Here is a 15066-nt window from a genome sequence, read left to right on the forward strand (position 1 = left end):
ATTCCAGATCTTTAAATCGATTGAGTCGATTCCAGTTCATAGAGATTCGATACAAAAACAAACGAAAGGGCAATTCAAAGGCAGTTATTTAGTAAATAATGCACTGTGGTATTTATGTTTATGAATTAATACTAAAACAATCATAATTGCATTTTATTTATCCAAAGCCTATTGATTTCCAATACTATGCTATATCAAATCAACAATTTTCCTATTGTCCAAAACCTGAGAATCGACTCTTGTTTCATTGACTCCTAACGGTTCGATGCAATGCTATTGCAAACAAAGATTGTGTCTCCCTCTTCTGGGTGAAAACTAAAATGTCGTTGTTGTTAACCATACTGAGTTTTACATGTGACCATCGGCCGGTGAATGTTAAATAGATAAACAGATGTATTAATTTAAAATACTAAACTTTTTATGCTAAATGCCCTTGCACGTTTAGTAGCGCCCCGCAGTTTCCCCACTTAAAGCCAAGTGGTGAGTTTGCGCAGTTGATGGTAACACATAACTAGTTTGGTCCAAGCAAACTTTAAATGGGAGAACTCTTTAACGCTTCTCATCTCTCTTTTTTTTAAGTCTAGTCTTTCTGGATTCTATAAAACATGGATGAAGAGACTTCGCTTGAGAATTACTTTGACAATTCAATTGCTGTAAGTTGAGATAAGAAACTCATTACTGTGTATCTGTATTAGTAGCATACCTGAAGAACTGTTTTTTTATGCACCCAATGGTATGCACGTTTGTAACTTCATGCTGCTCTTTAGGGTTCATCTGACTACATTTTCGAAGGTGACTTGGGCCTGCAGGACCCACCACAGCTTCAGTATCCCTCCTTCTTGTCCTCCTCTATTTCTAACCAGCAGAAAGATCTGACTGAGGATCTGGACCTGAGTTTTCTGCCTGATGAGCTTAGTAATCAGGATGAAGCAGTGGAAAATGTGGTGGTCAGTTCGATCAACGAGGATAGTGGTGTGTACATGGATGGTACACCTTCAGAGTTAGGCGAAGCAGACACAGACACCAGCAAGAATATGCCTGCAGCCTCCCCATTCTGCTCCCTCCCTATGACACCAATGACGCCCATGACCCCCATCGCCCCGGTCTCAGAAAGCTCCGGCATAATACCACAGTTACAGTGAGTATATATGTTATGCAACAATCCTAAGCATGAAATGGTCTAGATGTTGCAGATGCTATTATTGTTTACATAGGTATTAATATGAAAATGGTATTTTTCACTTTTTTGGGAAGGATTTGCATTGGATTTTGAAACATGACTGCAAGGTTTGTTTTCACTTAGCCAAAACAGCAAATGTTGTGCAATGAGCCATGCTTACATTCATTGTCATATGTTATGCCAGTTATCAAAAACACAAGTGGTATGAAGGTACAATTGATATTGAAGAAAAAATTGCACTGACAAAAATGCACAGATGTGCTATACATAAAGAGTATACATTTTGCGACAAAAGTGTCAACAATTCACATTGAACATAAAATTAGTTTTCATAATGTGCTTAAATAGGGCCGGATGACTATGGGAGATAGGGGCGTTAGATAAACAGAAGAAAACAGAAAAGTGTGTTAGGCCAAGGTTACAAAACTCATCTGTCACTGATAAAAAAGTTTATCATGTATCCTTAACAGATCTGGACTTTGTAGACCATTTATACTTGACAAAACACATGTAAATTGCCAGTGCAATTGTTTACCATTGCTTAGATGTTGCTTCCAAAGCTTGTAATTTGTGAGTATGCTTATAATAATGGTTGGTTATTGTGTGGATTTAATGGGACTGATTGGTCACTGGAATAAATATCTTAATTAGAATAAATGTTATTTGTTAAGTCAACATGTTTTAGTTTAATGTCAACACGTGTGGCTGTTACAGGAATATTGTGTCCACAGTTAACCTGGCCTGTCCTCTAGACTTGAAAGCCATCGCTCTTCAAGCTCGAAATGCTGAGTACAATCCAAAGGTAAGACTATAATTAATGTATGGACTGTTTGTGATTTTTTTCCATAGTGCACTTAGGTAACCTTGCAAAATATTTAGATATAAAATGATTTTCTGTATGAATAAATAATTAGAACAGCATGAATAAAACATTTGAAACATTGTTTTTAACACTGCAAGCACCACTAGTCATGCTTTTTTCTAGCGTTTTGCTGCTGTTATTATGCGTATCCGTGAGCCCAGGACCACAGCCCTTATCTTCAGCTCTGGAAAAATGGTCTGCACTGGGGCAAAGAGGTTTGGGTCTAAAATATCTAATATAGCAAGTGTATGAATTTGCTATATATTGCCTGATAATGTAGTATTGTCAGTTATTTTTGACTTTTTTTGACATTTTATTGAATTGTCACATTTCTAAAGTGTTTTTCTCTGTTACTAAACATGGATTTCTTTTTTACCCAGCGAAGAGCAGTCACGACTTGCTGCGCGGAAGTATGCCCGAGTAGTGCAGAAGCTTGGCTTTCCAGCAAAATTTCTTGACTTCAAGATTCAGAACATGGTTGGCAGTTGTGATGTGTGTTTCCCAATACGGTTAGAGGGCTTGGTTTTGACTCACCAGCAGTTTAGCAGGTTTGCCCATGCAATTGTTCTTTGATTTTAAGTACTGGTTAAGTATGACCTTAGCTGTGTATATTAACTATTATCTTTTGTTTCTCAAGCTACGAACCTGAGTTGTTTCCTGGTTTGATCTACCGCATGGTGAAGCCACGTATTGTCTTACTAATTTTTGTGTCTGGGAAAGTTGTCCTTACAGGTATGATACTGTCATCTACAATCATTTATTTACAACTACTAATTTTTATATCCTGAAGATTTTTTTTCTCTAAGATACATGCATGTAAAAACATGCATGTAAAAAATCATCTCTGTAAAGGGCAAGCAATTTTGGGAAAACTTGGGAAAAATGTGCTGCCCGTCATTTACATCTGCTGGGTTGCACATTTAGCAGCAACTTTAACCCTGTTTAAATAGTGTTAACAGCTCATATAACAGTCTATGTTGCTTAGCCAATCTGTGTTCAAAAATGTCACCCAGTAAGGTTGGCTGTGGTTTCCTACAGGGCATGTATACTTTGCCTTCTGAGCCAAACTTTTAGGACATTAATTTATTTATTTATTAGGATTTTAACATCATGTTTTACACACTTTGGTTACATTTATGACAGGACAGGTAGTTACTCATTACACAAGATTTATCACTTCACAAATTAAATGTTAAACACAGTCATGGACAATTTTGTATCTCCAATTCACCTCACTTGCATGTCTTTGGACTGTGGGAGGAAACCGGAGCTCCCGGAGGAAACACATGCAGACACGGGAGATCATGCCTTTTCTAAACTCCACACAGAAAGGACCCGGACCACCCCACCTAGGGATTGAACCCAGGACCTTCTTGCTGTGAGGCGACAGTGCTACCCACAGTGCCACCCTTTTGGACATTAAAAGCAGAATAATGTACATGTGTTTTTGATAAGGCTTGTTTACTATTTATCAGCTGAGAATGTGATAAAATGAATAAATCAAGATGTTGAAATTACCCTCATGTCTTTGTAGACAAATAGTAATAGCAAATTAGCAAATAGCATGTTTGTGCAATAGCAAGATAACATGGGGATGGAGATGTATGAATTACATATTCAGTAATAATTATAGATCCTGGTGTTTAAGGATGTGTTTGTTGAACTGTTTTTTTTATTTGCAAATCCAGGTGCTAAGGATCGCTCTGAAATCTATGAAGCTTTTGAGAACATCTACCCAATTCTGAAAGGATTCAGGAAGCAGTAAAAAAAGAAAGTGCACTTTTGTGTTTTCATTTGATATTAAGTACTGTGAAGGTATATGACTTGTCAAGGGTCTATGTTGGATAAGCACTTGTTTTAAAGTGATTTACACTGACAATGCTTTATTAAAACCTTGTGTTGGTAAGACACATTTTGTTTTCTGTTTGTAGCTATTCTAAATGTTTGGGTGTGTTTTGTCCTTACCTGTTTTTCTTTTATCACATGTGATTGCTGTGGAACCATAAAGTTAATATTATTAGTTTCTGTTTTTGTGCTTAAAATAAAAGAATCAATCTGTGGTGCTGTGTCAAAGCCTCTGTCATGGTAGGTACTCTTAGTACATGTGTTAATGCAGCAGATATGGGTAGCATGAAGGCTGAATGACTTAAATAAGGGCCAATAAGTGTGAGTACCCAGTGACAGTGGTTCAAGGAGGGACAAGCCATGAATCACTGACAAGTTGTTGTGTGGCCAAGAATCACTGAACCCAGAGGACATGCAGGCTATGTTAACAGAAGAGCTGTTGTGGTCTAAGATGCAGGTTATTTTAATGTTGGTGGTAAGGTGACTGTCACAACACAGTTAATTAAATCCTTCAGTCTAATGGGCTGTGTTATCACAGGCCAGTAAGAGCGCCTATGCTACCTGCAGACATTGGGATTAGACATAGGAGGAATAGAAGAAGGTCAGTTGGCCTGAATCCTATTCTCTTTAAGATCATATGGATGGCCAGGCATGTGTGCATCATTTACCAGTGAAAGAGATGGCACCAGGATGCACCGTAAGATGATTCACCTCAAACAAACAGAAATGGAAGGACCTGTTGGTAATTACCTGAGATCAGAAATAACGAAACTCCTTCAGAAGTCTTGTGGTGTGCTGTCTTATGGAGTTTATGTCTCTGTGAGTCAAAGATGTTTTGACAGCACATTAGGGTCTTGATGTGGCCCATCATACAGGTGCAGTTAGAAATGTTCAACCCACCTCCCCTTAAAATGTTTATGGTGATGTGTATAGAACTGAATGAAAATATACAACAAGGAGTCTTAGTAAACAGAATACATACAAGCAATTTTGATAAGTCAACAATTTTGAATTTGAATGAAAAATATTTCATACACAGCTGCAATTGAAAATATTAAATATGTCAAGAGAACTAAATGTTTTTTTTCTTCATTTATTTAAACTCTGAATTGTCCGCTTATTAGAATGGCTTATGTGTATAAATAAGTATTATTTCTCTATATACTTCTTGTTGTATGTTTTGTTGTATTTATTGTCGATACTTCGCACTGCTGCAACAATGAATAGGAACTACCGCGACCCGGACCAGGATACAGCGGCAGATAAACACACAATAAATAAATGAACTTTATCTACCTGATAATGTGCTACTTTAAAAGCATTACTTACACCTTTCTTAACATCTTAACACCATCACCACCTGCCTATTGTGCTTTCGTTAGCGTGTTCCTACTATTCTGACTCATCAGTGTATATATTTATAATGGCTACTTCTGCCTAGCATGATAATAAACAGTGGCTGCGTCCGGAATCGCATACTTAGAGAGTATGTACTAGATTGGAGGAAGTATGCACTACTCTGCAGGTAAAAAAGTACATACTTCCAGTACAGAAGTATGCAGTATGCACACAACACTGCTAAGCACTACATCCGCCATCTTTCCAACGTCAAGTGATGACGTGATGACGTAATATCACCATGGTTACAGACTCATTACAAACCCCACTCGCCAAACTTTTGGATATTTATCGTGTTTTTGTTATTAATTCGTCTTTAAAATGTTTTATTTTATTTATCTTACTTACACTTGTAAACAGAGGACCGCTATCTTTCTTGTTTCTTATTACGCTTCGGACGCCTACGCAGCTCCAGTTGCATTATGGGATACATGAACGGACCGCAAGTGTGCATCGCTTGCATACTCAAACATGGCTGCCCAATAAGTAGGTCATCCGGGTACTTCTCGCGTACCTCTTTGTGTATAATATGTATTCGGACATACTAACCGCTCTCGCGTACTCATATGGAAGTATGCGATTCCGGACGCAGCCACTGTCTGACTAACATACTGAACTCACGTTCTGCTAGCTGAAGTACAGCCTGTACACACGTGACTTTTGCACATAAACAAAAAAGAGTCACGTGGTTGGCTATATGCGACGGCGCAGGGAAACAAACTGTGGTGTTGGAGTGTTGTTTTGCTGTTTGAGTTCAGAGCGGAGTTAGACAGTACAGATTCTGTCCAGGGGGGAGAATATTGCACCATCTTAATGGAGCTATCAAATCCCAGTAGAACTTGATTGGTGTTGGAACTCGCCGGCGCCATGGCATGTTCTTCTGAAGGCGAGGTGCGGGCCGTTGTGGGCCCTGGAGAAACGGGAACAGAGGGAGCCAGAGCAGATGCCCGAGCCGTCGACCGACACTACCAGGCTTCTGTGCCCGTCATGACTGCCTCTCCTGTAACGTTAATGGTGGAGTCTGTGGATGATGCAGAAGGACTTATTGTAGCGGTGGAGAGATGTCCTCTGTGTAACACTGCTAGGCGCAGGCTCACCTGTGCTCGGTGCATTAAAGCTGGAGATTTTGTTTACTTCGATGGTAGAAATCCTGAAAGGTGCGTTCTGTAAATTACGAAAATGTTGTAGTGTATAAAATGATCGCCTTACAAACAAAGGCGACTTTTCTGACCTGGTTAACGTTAAAGTTAGAAATGTCTTTATGTAAACAAATCGTTGTTAGCTCATGACTACGACTGTGCTACACAACAGTAACATTTATGTCATTGTTAAAGCCAAACATCGTAATGACCAGCTCACACACCGTGATAAACCGATTCCACAGTTTAAACTCTATAAATGTAGCAAAAACGTCTTTAGCTTTAGCTGAGTAGCAGCTAGCTAACAGCTAGGTTAGCTGAGTCATAAAGTCACTATTAGGTTAACGCTGAGCAACCAGTTTGTCCTAGCACATAAATTACCCGTAAACACCTATTAGGTTTACATTCTGTCTCTACTACTCTGGTTGCTTAAAACAAACGCTATTAAAACTGAGGCAAGGCCACATAATTCTGTACAATTCATCGAGTTCCTTGGTGTGGAGTTGGTTTATATAATATACATAAAAACGGTTAACGCGCCTTTAAATACCAAAACGATAGACAAGCATCACAGTCTTTTACACACGTACACCTTGTACATAAATAAAGTAAAAGAAGTACATGTATAACAGGTTTTTATAGACAGAGCAAAGCTTAACGTAAGTTATTTCTATTTCTGTGTGGTTTTGTCCTTTTTCGCAGTATATACAAGGTTGGTGTGTTAGATATTTGATGTTTGATAATTTGTGGTACAGTAGAATTATGGTATGTACAGAGAGAAAGTAAGTATTTGCTGAATTTCAACTTGACCAAGTTCAACCCCTGTGGTTGGGATTATTACTAACTGCTGTGTTGTTACAGTTTTGAACAAAGAATTTCAAACATAGAGGAAAAGACGGTGTCAGTGCTGTGTTTTTACATTACGCCATCAGTGGGCTTTGTATGCTTGTTGATATGCACAATTTTTCGGCCCCTTTTTACCCTGCACATTGATGGAAATGTAAGACCAGACCAGATTTTTAGGAAGGTGGACCTTTGGGCACATAACAAGTGGTGGTACAGTGATGAGTAACTTGCAATGAGTTATGTAGTGTGTATGGCAGTTCTTAAATTGTTTATATTTTCTAACTGGTTCAACTGGGTCATGGTGAATCTGGATCGACCTGTAAACACTGGGCACAAGAAAAGAAAATGCAGTATTTAATTGATGCCAACCCATTTTAGGGCAATGTGTAAATTATTATTATTATTTATTTTTTTTTTATTATTTTTTTTTTTTCAGTTTTATAGTGTGCACTAATAATATCCATTAATAAACTGTTAAAAAGATCCAACCAACAGCAGTCTTTTGGTTCAAAATTGATCATTGATAAAGGGCTTAACCACACAGAAATACATGTTGAAAAAAATCCATAATCTCCAAATGAACATATACAATGTATACCAGCAATGGGGATGTTTCTAATGTACACAAATACTTGTGTTCACAAATATTAAAACACTAGTTCAGCTTTGATCATGTCATTGTATGGCTGTTGTCAACACAGTCTGTCACCCAAGTAATAGCTGGTCAGCAGTGGTCATGGAAAGTGGACACATTGTAAATAGCAGATAGGCTTCATTATTTTTATATAGTAGCTGTACGCGATAAAATTTTACGTAAAAGCGCAGATACAAAAAATATTAGCCTAATAAATTGTCAGCAAATTATAAAGTGCACATTTTAAAAGGACAAAAACAATACACTTCATTACATAAATATTTATGCTTGCAGGTACAGTGAAAAATTAGAAAGACTTCAGAAAATCAGGAATGAGAAGGAAAGCCTTCAGCAAAGGTATTTCTTACAATCATTTAACCACTATGTAGGTTATGTATTATTTAACACAAAAGTTATTAAATAATATATGTATGAAATTTAATTACATATGTTTTCCTTTTTCATTTTAGAGTTATCAAAGCCATGGACAAAAAGGTCCAGACTGACCAGCTTGTAAGTTTGTAAAGTCGTTTTTTATCATTCTAACTCTAGACAATGTGTTAACCATGGGTTGCTAACAACTAGTTTAAATCATTTCCATGGCAGAAGTGGAAGATCATGTCATGCAAGATGAAAATTGAGCAGTTAAAAGAAGCAATATGCAGTGGCAATGAAGATGTAAAGAGTGGTGAGTTTTTGTCAACAGGACCAAAGCAATTAGCTCTGTCAGGCTTTTATGTTGTTTTAACCTTTTAGTTCTTTAAAACCTTTAGATATTTTGTAATCCTTTTTTCCCATTGCCCATTGTTAAGGAAAAGATGTGCTGCTCCGCTCTCAGGAAGAGGGCCAGAGGCTGCAGCGGCGGGCAAGCCGCCACCAAGAGAAGAGAGATAAGATAGAACGGCACAACCGACGCCTGAGTGAGCTTTTGGATAAAAGGAATAAAGAGTTGCAGAGCAGACTGGAGACTCTGGCTGAGGTCCGGAGGGGGCACATCCTGGAACTCACTACCTTTATCTTCCCTACACAAGAGGAGAAGCAGGGTAGCAGGTTAGAACAATGTGGTTATTCTACTGCTCAGACCAGAAGTTCTCAAAACATTTACAGCCAAGGAACAAGTCATATGCAAATACAATTCTTTGGATCCCCATAGATTCCACGGATCCCCATAGATTCTGTGATTTTTATATTTTGAATGTTTAGGACATTAGTTTTTCTTGGCTAAGATTAGTGTAATGTGATATTTGTACACCCAAGTTTGATACTCCTAAAGTGGGTCATCTTAGTTTAGAGAGATGCACATATAAGCTTTATTGTTTGTTATTTGTTAAAACTGCATTTAGACCAAAACGTTCTCGTTTTTGGGAAATAGGCATGAATGAAAACATCATTCCATTGTGTACAGTTAACAGTTAGTATGACTAAACTTCATGGCTGTGGTAAACTTTTTAATTCTGGTGCGGTGGCAAACAACATGATTTGTTTTGCCAGTTTCCTTGTAAGCAACTTTTCCAAAATGAGTTTGAAGTACTAAATCTAGTCACACATGCTTAAAAGTTTTGCACTGTATGAGCTTATCATACAGTTGACAAAGTATGGGAGATTAAAATCAGATTACTTTCTTCACCGTTCAAAATAGCATAAGATCAAATGACACCATTACCACCAATTCATCTTTCGGACTTACTGCAATTCATCACTTTCCAGCACTTTTTGGAAGCTAAATAAAAAAATATAGCACCCTAGCACATTCTCTATTTAAGATATTCTGTGCTGCACCAAGGACAGCTACAATACAGTTCTGCAGCATGTCAGTTACCCAAATGTATGGAATAAGCTCACTAAAGTTGTCTGTGAACAATGAATTTGTACAAAAAGTCTTTAATGCAAAACAAATTGTAATAGAATTTTTGAAATTAACATAATTTTGCTCTTGAAGTTCTCTGGTGTGATCCTGACTTAAAATAATAGAATTTCTGTTCCCAGGGACCCAGCAGAAACTGCTGCAGCAGAGCAGGACTTTGCCCTTACATCCAGCACTGTGAGTGAGTTAGCTGAAGCCAGGAGAACCACTTACATGTCTGGACGCTGGATCTGGGATGACCAGAATGGAGAGACAAGCATTAGCATCACTGGGCCCCATGTGACACTCCCCAGCAATGGTGACTGCTCGGCTTACTACACTTGGGTAGAGGAGAAAAACACCAATCAAGGCCCAGGTACAGATCTGCTGCTTATCAGTTTTTACTCATTGCTCTCAAATCTAAACAGCTCAAAATTCATTACTGTAGTATTTGAATTTGCAGAGTTTGTTAAAGTTTCTGGCTTCTTTTTTACAACCTTAACTGAGTTCATTATTAAATAAGTGATTTATATATTTATTTATAATATAAATAAAGATTTATATTTCTAAAGGTTTCTTCAGAGCTAGAATTATGTAGCAGATTAACAAAGATGTTTTGTTAATGCTGCCATGTCACAATTATTCAATCCTTACATAATATTGCTAATCTTAGAACCTACTGCTAGTCTGTATGACAAAATGATGAAAGCATTAGGACTCAACAATGACACCATTGGGAGTATTGTCCAGAAGTTTCAAACTTGTGGTGTAGCAGCAAACCTGCCTGACCTTGGGAGAAAACCCAAAGTTTTGCAATCTCACTAAGACACTAAAGAAAACCCCCCATGTTACTGCAAAAGATCTAAACTTCCTGTTAAAACATCCTGTGACCCACTTTATATATATATATGGTGAGCTCAGTGGAGTCCATACCTTAAGGTTTAGAACTGCTACAGTGCCTTGCAAAAGTATTCAGCCCCCTTGATTTTCAACCTTTTGCCACATTTCAGGCTTCAAACATAACGATATGAAATTGTAATTTTTTGTGAAGAATCAACAACAAGTGGGACACAATCGTGAAGTGGAACGAAATTTATTGGATATTTTAAACTTTTTTTAGAAATAAAAAACTGAAAAGTGGGGCGTGCAATATTATTCAGCCCCCTTGCGTTAATACTTTCTAGCGCCACCTTTTGCTGCGATTACAGCTGCAAGTCGCTTGGGGTATGTCTCTATCAGTTTTGCACATCGAGAGACAGAAATTTTTGCCCATTCTTCCTTGCAAAACAGCTCGAGCTCAGTGAGGTTGGATGGAGAGCGTTTGTGAACAGCAGTTTTCAGCTCTTTCCACAGATTCTCGATGGGATTCAGGTCTGGACTTTGACTTGGCCATTCTAACACCTGGATACGTTTATTTGTGAACCATTCCATTGTAGATTTTGCTTTATGTTTTGGATCATTGTCTTGTTGGAAGATAAATCTCCGTCCCAGTCTCAGGTCTTTTGCAGACTGCAACAGGTTTTCTTCCAGAATGGTCCTGTATTTGGCTCCATCCATCTTCCCATCAATTTTAACCATCTTCCCTGTCCCTGCTGAAGAAAAGCAGGCCCAAACCATGATGCTGCCACCACCATGTTTGACAGTGGGGATGGTGTGTTCAGGGTGATGAGCTGTGTTGCTTTTACGCCAAACATAACGTTTTGCATTGTGGCCAAAAAGTTCGATTTTGGTTTCATCTGACCAGAGCACCTTCTTCCACATGTTTGGTGTGTCTCCCAGGTGACTTTTATAGATATCTTTGAGAAATGGCTTTCTTCTTGCCACTCTTCCATAAAGGCCAGATTTGTGCAGTGTACGACTGATTGTGTCCTATGGACAGAGTCTCCCACCTCAGCTGTAGATCTCTGCAGTTCATTCAGAGTGATCATGGGCCTCTTGGCTGCATCTCTGATCAGTCTTCTCCTTGTTTGAGCTGAAAGTTTAGAGGGACGGCCGGGTCTTGGTAGATTTGCAGTGGTCTGATACTCCTTCCATTTCAATATGATCGCTTGCACAGTGCTCCTTGAGATGTTTAAAGCTTGGGAAATCTTTTTGTATCCAAATCCGGCTTTAAACTTCTCCACAACAGTATCTGCCTGGTGTGTTCCTTGGTCTTCATGATGCTCTCTGCGCTTTAAACAGAACTCTGAGACTATCACAGAGCAGGTGCATTTATACGGAGACTTGATTACACACAGGTGGATTCTATTTATCACCATCAGTCATTTAGGTCAACATTGGATCATTCAGAGATCCTCACTGAACTTCTGGAGTGAGTTTGCTGCACTGAAAGTAAAGGGGCTGAATAATATTGCACGCCCCACTTTTTAGTTTTTTATTTCTAAAAAAAGTTTAAAATATCCAATAAATTTCGTTCTACTTCACGATTGTGTCCCACTTGTTGTTGATTCTTCACAAAAAAATTACAATTTCATATCGTTATGTTTGAAGCCTGAAATGTGGCAAAAGGTTGAAAAGTTCAAGGGGGCTGAATACTTTTGCAAGGCACTGTATCTAAATGGTATTGTTACTGTGGTTCATCCAACCAGCTCAGTAACTATGGCAGTTTACTCTCCACGCTGCTCCATGGTAGGTTACTTTAGTATTCAGTTAAAACTAGTGCAGATAAAATTAGCAGGAAATGTCAGTTCATTTTATGTAAAGCAACAGTATGTGAGTGATATACTTTGTACTGGATTTGTGGAATCTATCTTCTTTGTCAGTGTTGTGTAGTGACTTGTAAACCATTTGAAAATGTTCTGTTTATTGCTTTCTTGTAGAGCTGGATCACATCACTCCAGCACACACCATAAGTGCAGCCCTCTGCTATGCTACTCAATTAGTCAACACACTCTCCCACATTCTGGATGTCAATCTGCCAAAGAAGCTGTGCAACAGGTAATACCCCACTATCGAGATTGTCCTTTTATTCTTTTAATCAAGGTTTTTCGCTTGTCTACAGCACAACCCTGTTCCCCTTTTCAAACCAGTTAATCTAGTTCCCTGTGGTTTTTGCAGTGAATTTTGTGGTGATAACCTAAGCCGTTATAGATTTACTCGTGCAGTTAACAAACTCAACACCAACATCCTGCATCTTTGTTTTTCCCAGGTAACACTTGTTTTTATTATATCTAAACATACAGTTTATAAACGTAATACTTAATTTGCATTTCTGCTTTAATCTTAGCACGTGGATAGTGAGCTGCTGCATCCCCACCACACACTACGGAACATCATGTTCCTGGTCTCTCCAGAAAATAAAAATCTTGGCAGGTATGAGAAATAAAACTCTCATAGCAGGCAGTTTATGTGCAGCTACACCAAGCTGAGGATTTTAGTGGCACTAGTATATTTAGTACCTAATATCAATAATGTCTCTGATCCTGTCCCTTGCTGAAATCTGTAGTAAAGGTATACCCACCAAGTGCACTTATATATAGTAGATACACACACTGCATTAGGTGTAGGTGCAAACTAACTGTTTTTGGGAACAGAAAAAAATAATTTTGTAGCCAAATCACAAAAAAGTCTTTATTTTACATAATACTGAACATTTCACATTTTATTTACATTTAACCTGCTGTTTTTCCCTTTCCTAAACAGGAATGTACTTTTAATTAACACTAGATTCCCCAAATAGCTTCCTATTTACTACACATGTACTGCATGCATAGGGTGCATTGTAAGAGTGCTACAGTTTAGGTACTGCACTAATAAACCCAAAAGAACATTTGGAAATGATTATGTTAAACTGTTTGTTTTAAAGACATAAAAGAAAAATGTTTCCATGAGTAATCTCCTGCTTTACTCACCACGGTGTAGGACTGGACCGTTTGAGGTCAGTGCAGATCTGGAAGACTCAATGGAGTTTCTTGAGCCAGAGGCTTCAGGGACTGCGGAGGAGAGCGGAGACGAGGCGGTAACAGATGAAGAGACAGATTTGGGCACAGACTGGGAAACTGTACCCAGCCCACGTTTCTGTGATATCCCCTCTCAGCCCATGGACCTTTCTCAGAGCACGGCCATGCAGGTCTCGCAGCCAGCAGGCAATGCCGGCGGCATGATCTCCTCTGCTGCTGCCTCTGTCACCTCCTGGTTCCGTGCCTACACTGGCCAGCGCTGAGACCGGGCTAGAGGGTTCAATAGCTATGCAAATAGACTATATTTAGCCCCTTTTTGGCAAGAGTTTTTTTTCCTCACCAGACTACATGAAAAAAGAGAATGTGTTATAAAAGTCAGTAAGCAAGTTTCTGTTTTTTTAAAACAAGGGTAAGGATGGCAGATTGGGGACATTTTAAAGTAAAAATGGTATCAGGTGACAGTTTCCTTTCAGAAATGTCTTTTAGTGGCTCAGAAACACTAAAAATGTATGATTACCTGTCAGGAAATAGAATTTCTTTCTTTTCCCTTTAAAGTTAATACAGATAAAACCAATAACAATTTTAATATGTATTCTCCTAAGAGCATGATGCACCACAGAAACTGAGCATAATAAATTGTAAGTTATGGGCTTGCCAGTACTGTGTCTGTACTTTGCCATCCTTGTATGGCTACCCTTATATTCTAAATAGCTCAGTGTGTTCAGTTATTAAAGAGTGCAAATAGTTTAAGTGTAAGAATATATCGGACACATAACTGGCCTTAGAGATTGAATGTAGTCTGGTTTTGTCTGGCATAAAATGCACCTTTTCACCAGCCATTAAACCCTGTTTGTGTCCTTATTTTCCTAAAGTAAGCACATACGGTATTTGACATAAGTATTTAAGTGGCAAAACCATCACAAGCCGAGGAGGGATGCAGACTATCACAGGCTTTCTCAGACATGTTAAGCTGCAAGCCACTTTACCCATACCAGCAGGAGAGGCCTAACACGAGGATTTCACTATACCCAGCATTGCAACAGTAAGAACTACCCATTCAGCCTTCCTTCCTTTAGACACATCCAGTTGTCTTGTGATTGGCTGAATATTGTAAAGTGCAGTTTAAAATAGTATATGCTAATTGCTTTACTTCAAAAAGACCACTGAGGTATTGATTATTTTTGTTATAAAAGAGTGGAAATAAAACATCACTACTGAATACATTGGGTACTTGTATTGGGTAGAAATGTGAGTCAAGCACTTTCAAAGCTAGGTTCAGGACTTGCCGGCGAATCTTATCGGCTTGCTAAGCTGATTTAACGCCACAATATGTATTAATATGTATTGTTACAGCCTGTGAGATTAAAAAAAAGATCAGTTTGACTTTAGAAAGATGGCAACCAATTATTTTTTTTACTTT

At 38.4% G+C, this 15066-nt stretch overlaps 2 protein-coding genes across 2 annotated transcripts; both read left to right on the plus strand.

The window, feature by feature from the left end:
- The first annotated feature begins 605 nt into the window (after window positions 1-605).
- Window positions 606-3963, plus strand: tbpl2 (TATA box binding protein like 2). The gene is made up of 7 exons (XM_063007412.1): window positions 606-653; window positions 768-1138; window positions 1895-1982; window positions 2166-2257; window positions 2423-2590; window positions 2680-2774; window positions 3731-3963. Exons 1-7 carry the CDS (start codon window positions 606-608, stop codon window positions 3805-3807), a joined length of 939 nt encoding a protein of 312 aa, XP_062863482.1. The 3' UTR covers window positions 3808-3963.
- A 1995-nt stretch (window positions 3964-5958) lies between these two features.
- On the plus strand, window positions 5959-14865 carry atg14 (autophagy related 14). Its single transcript, XM_063007754.1, has 10 exons — window positions 5959-6442; window positions 8199-8261; window positions 8375-8417; window positions 8511-8592; window positions 8717-8954; window positions 9891-10123; window positions 12567-12684; window positions 12805-12895; window positions 12974-13059; window positions 13609-14865. Exons 1-10 carry the CDS (start codon window positions 6153-6155, stop codon window positions 13907-13909), a joined length of 1545 nt encoding a protein of 514 aa, XP_062863824.1. The 5' UTR covers window positions 5959-6152; the 3' UTR covers window positions 13910-14865.
- Window positions 14866-15066: the final 201 nt, after the last annotated feature.

This window comes from Trichomycterus rosablanca, chromosome 13 (assembly GCF_030014385.1).
Source record: "Trichomycterus rosablanca isolate fTriRos1 chromosome 13, fTriRos1.hap1, whole genome shotgun sequence".
In the NCBI taxonomy this organism is placed as follows: Eukaryota; Metazoa; Chordata; class Actinopteri; order Siluriformes; family Trichomycteridae; genus Trichomycterus; species Trichomycterus rosablanca.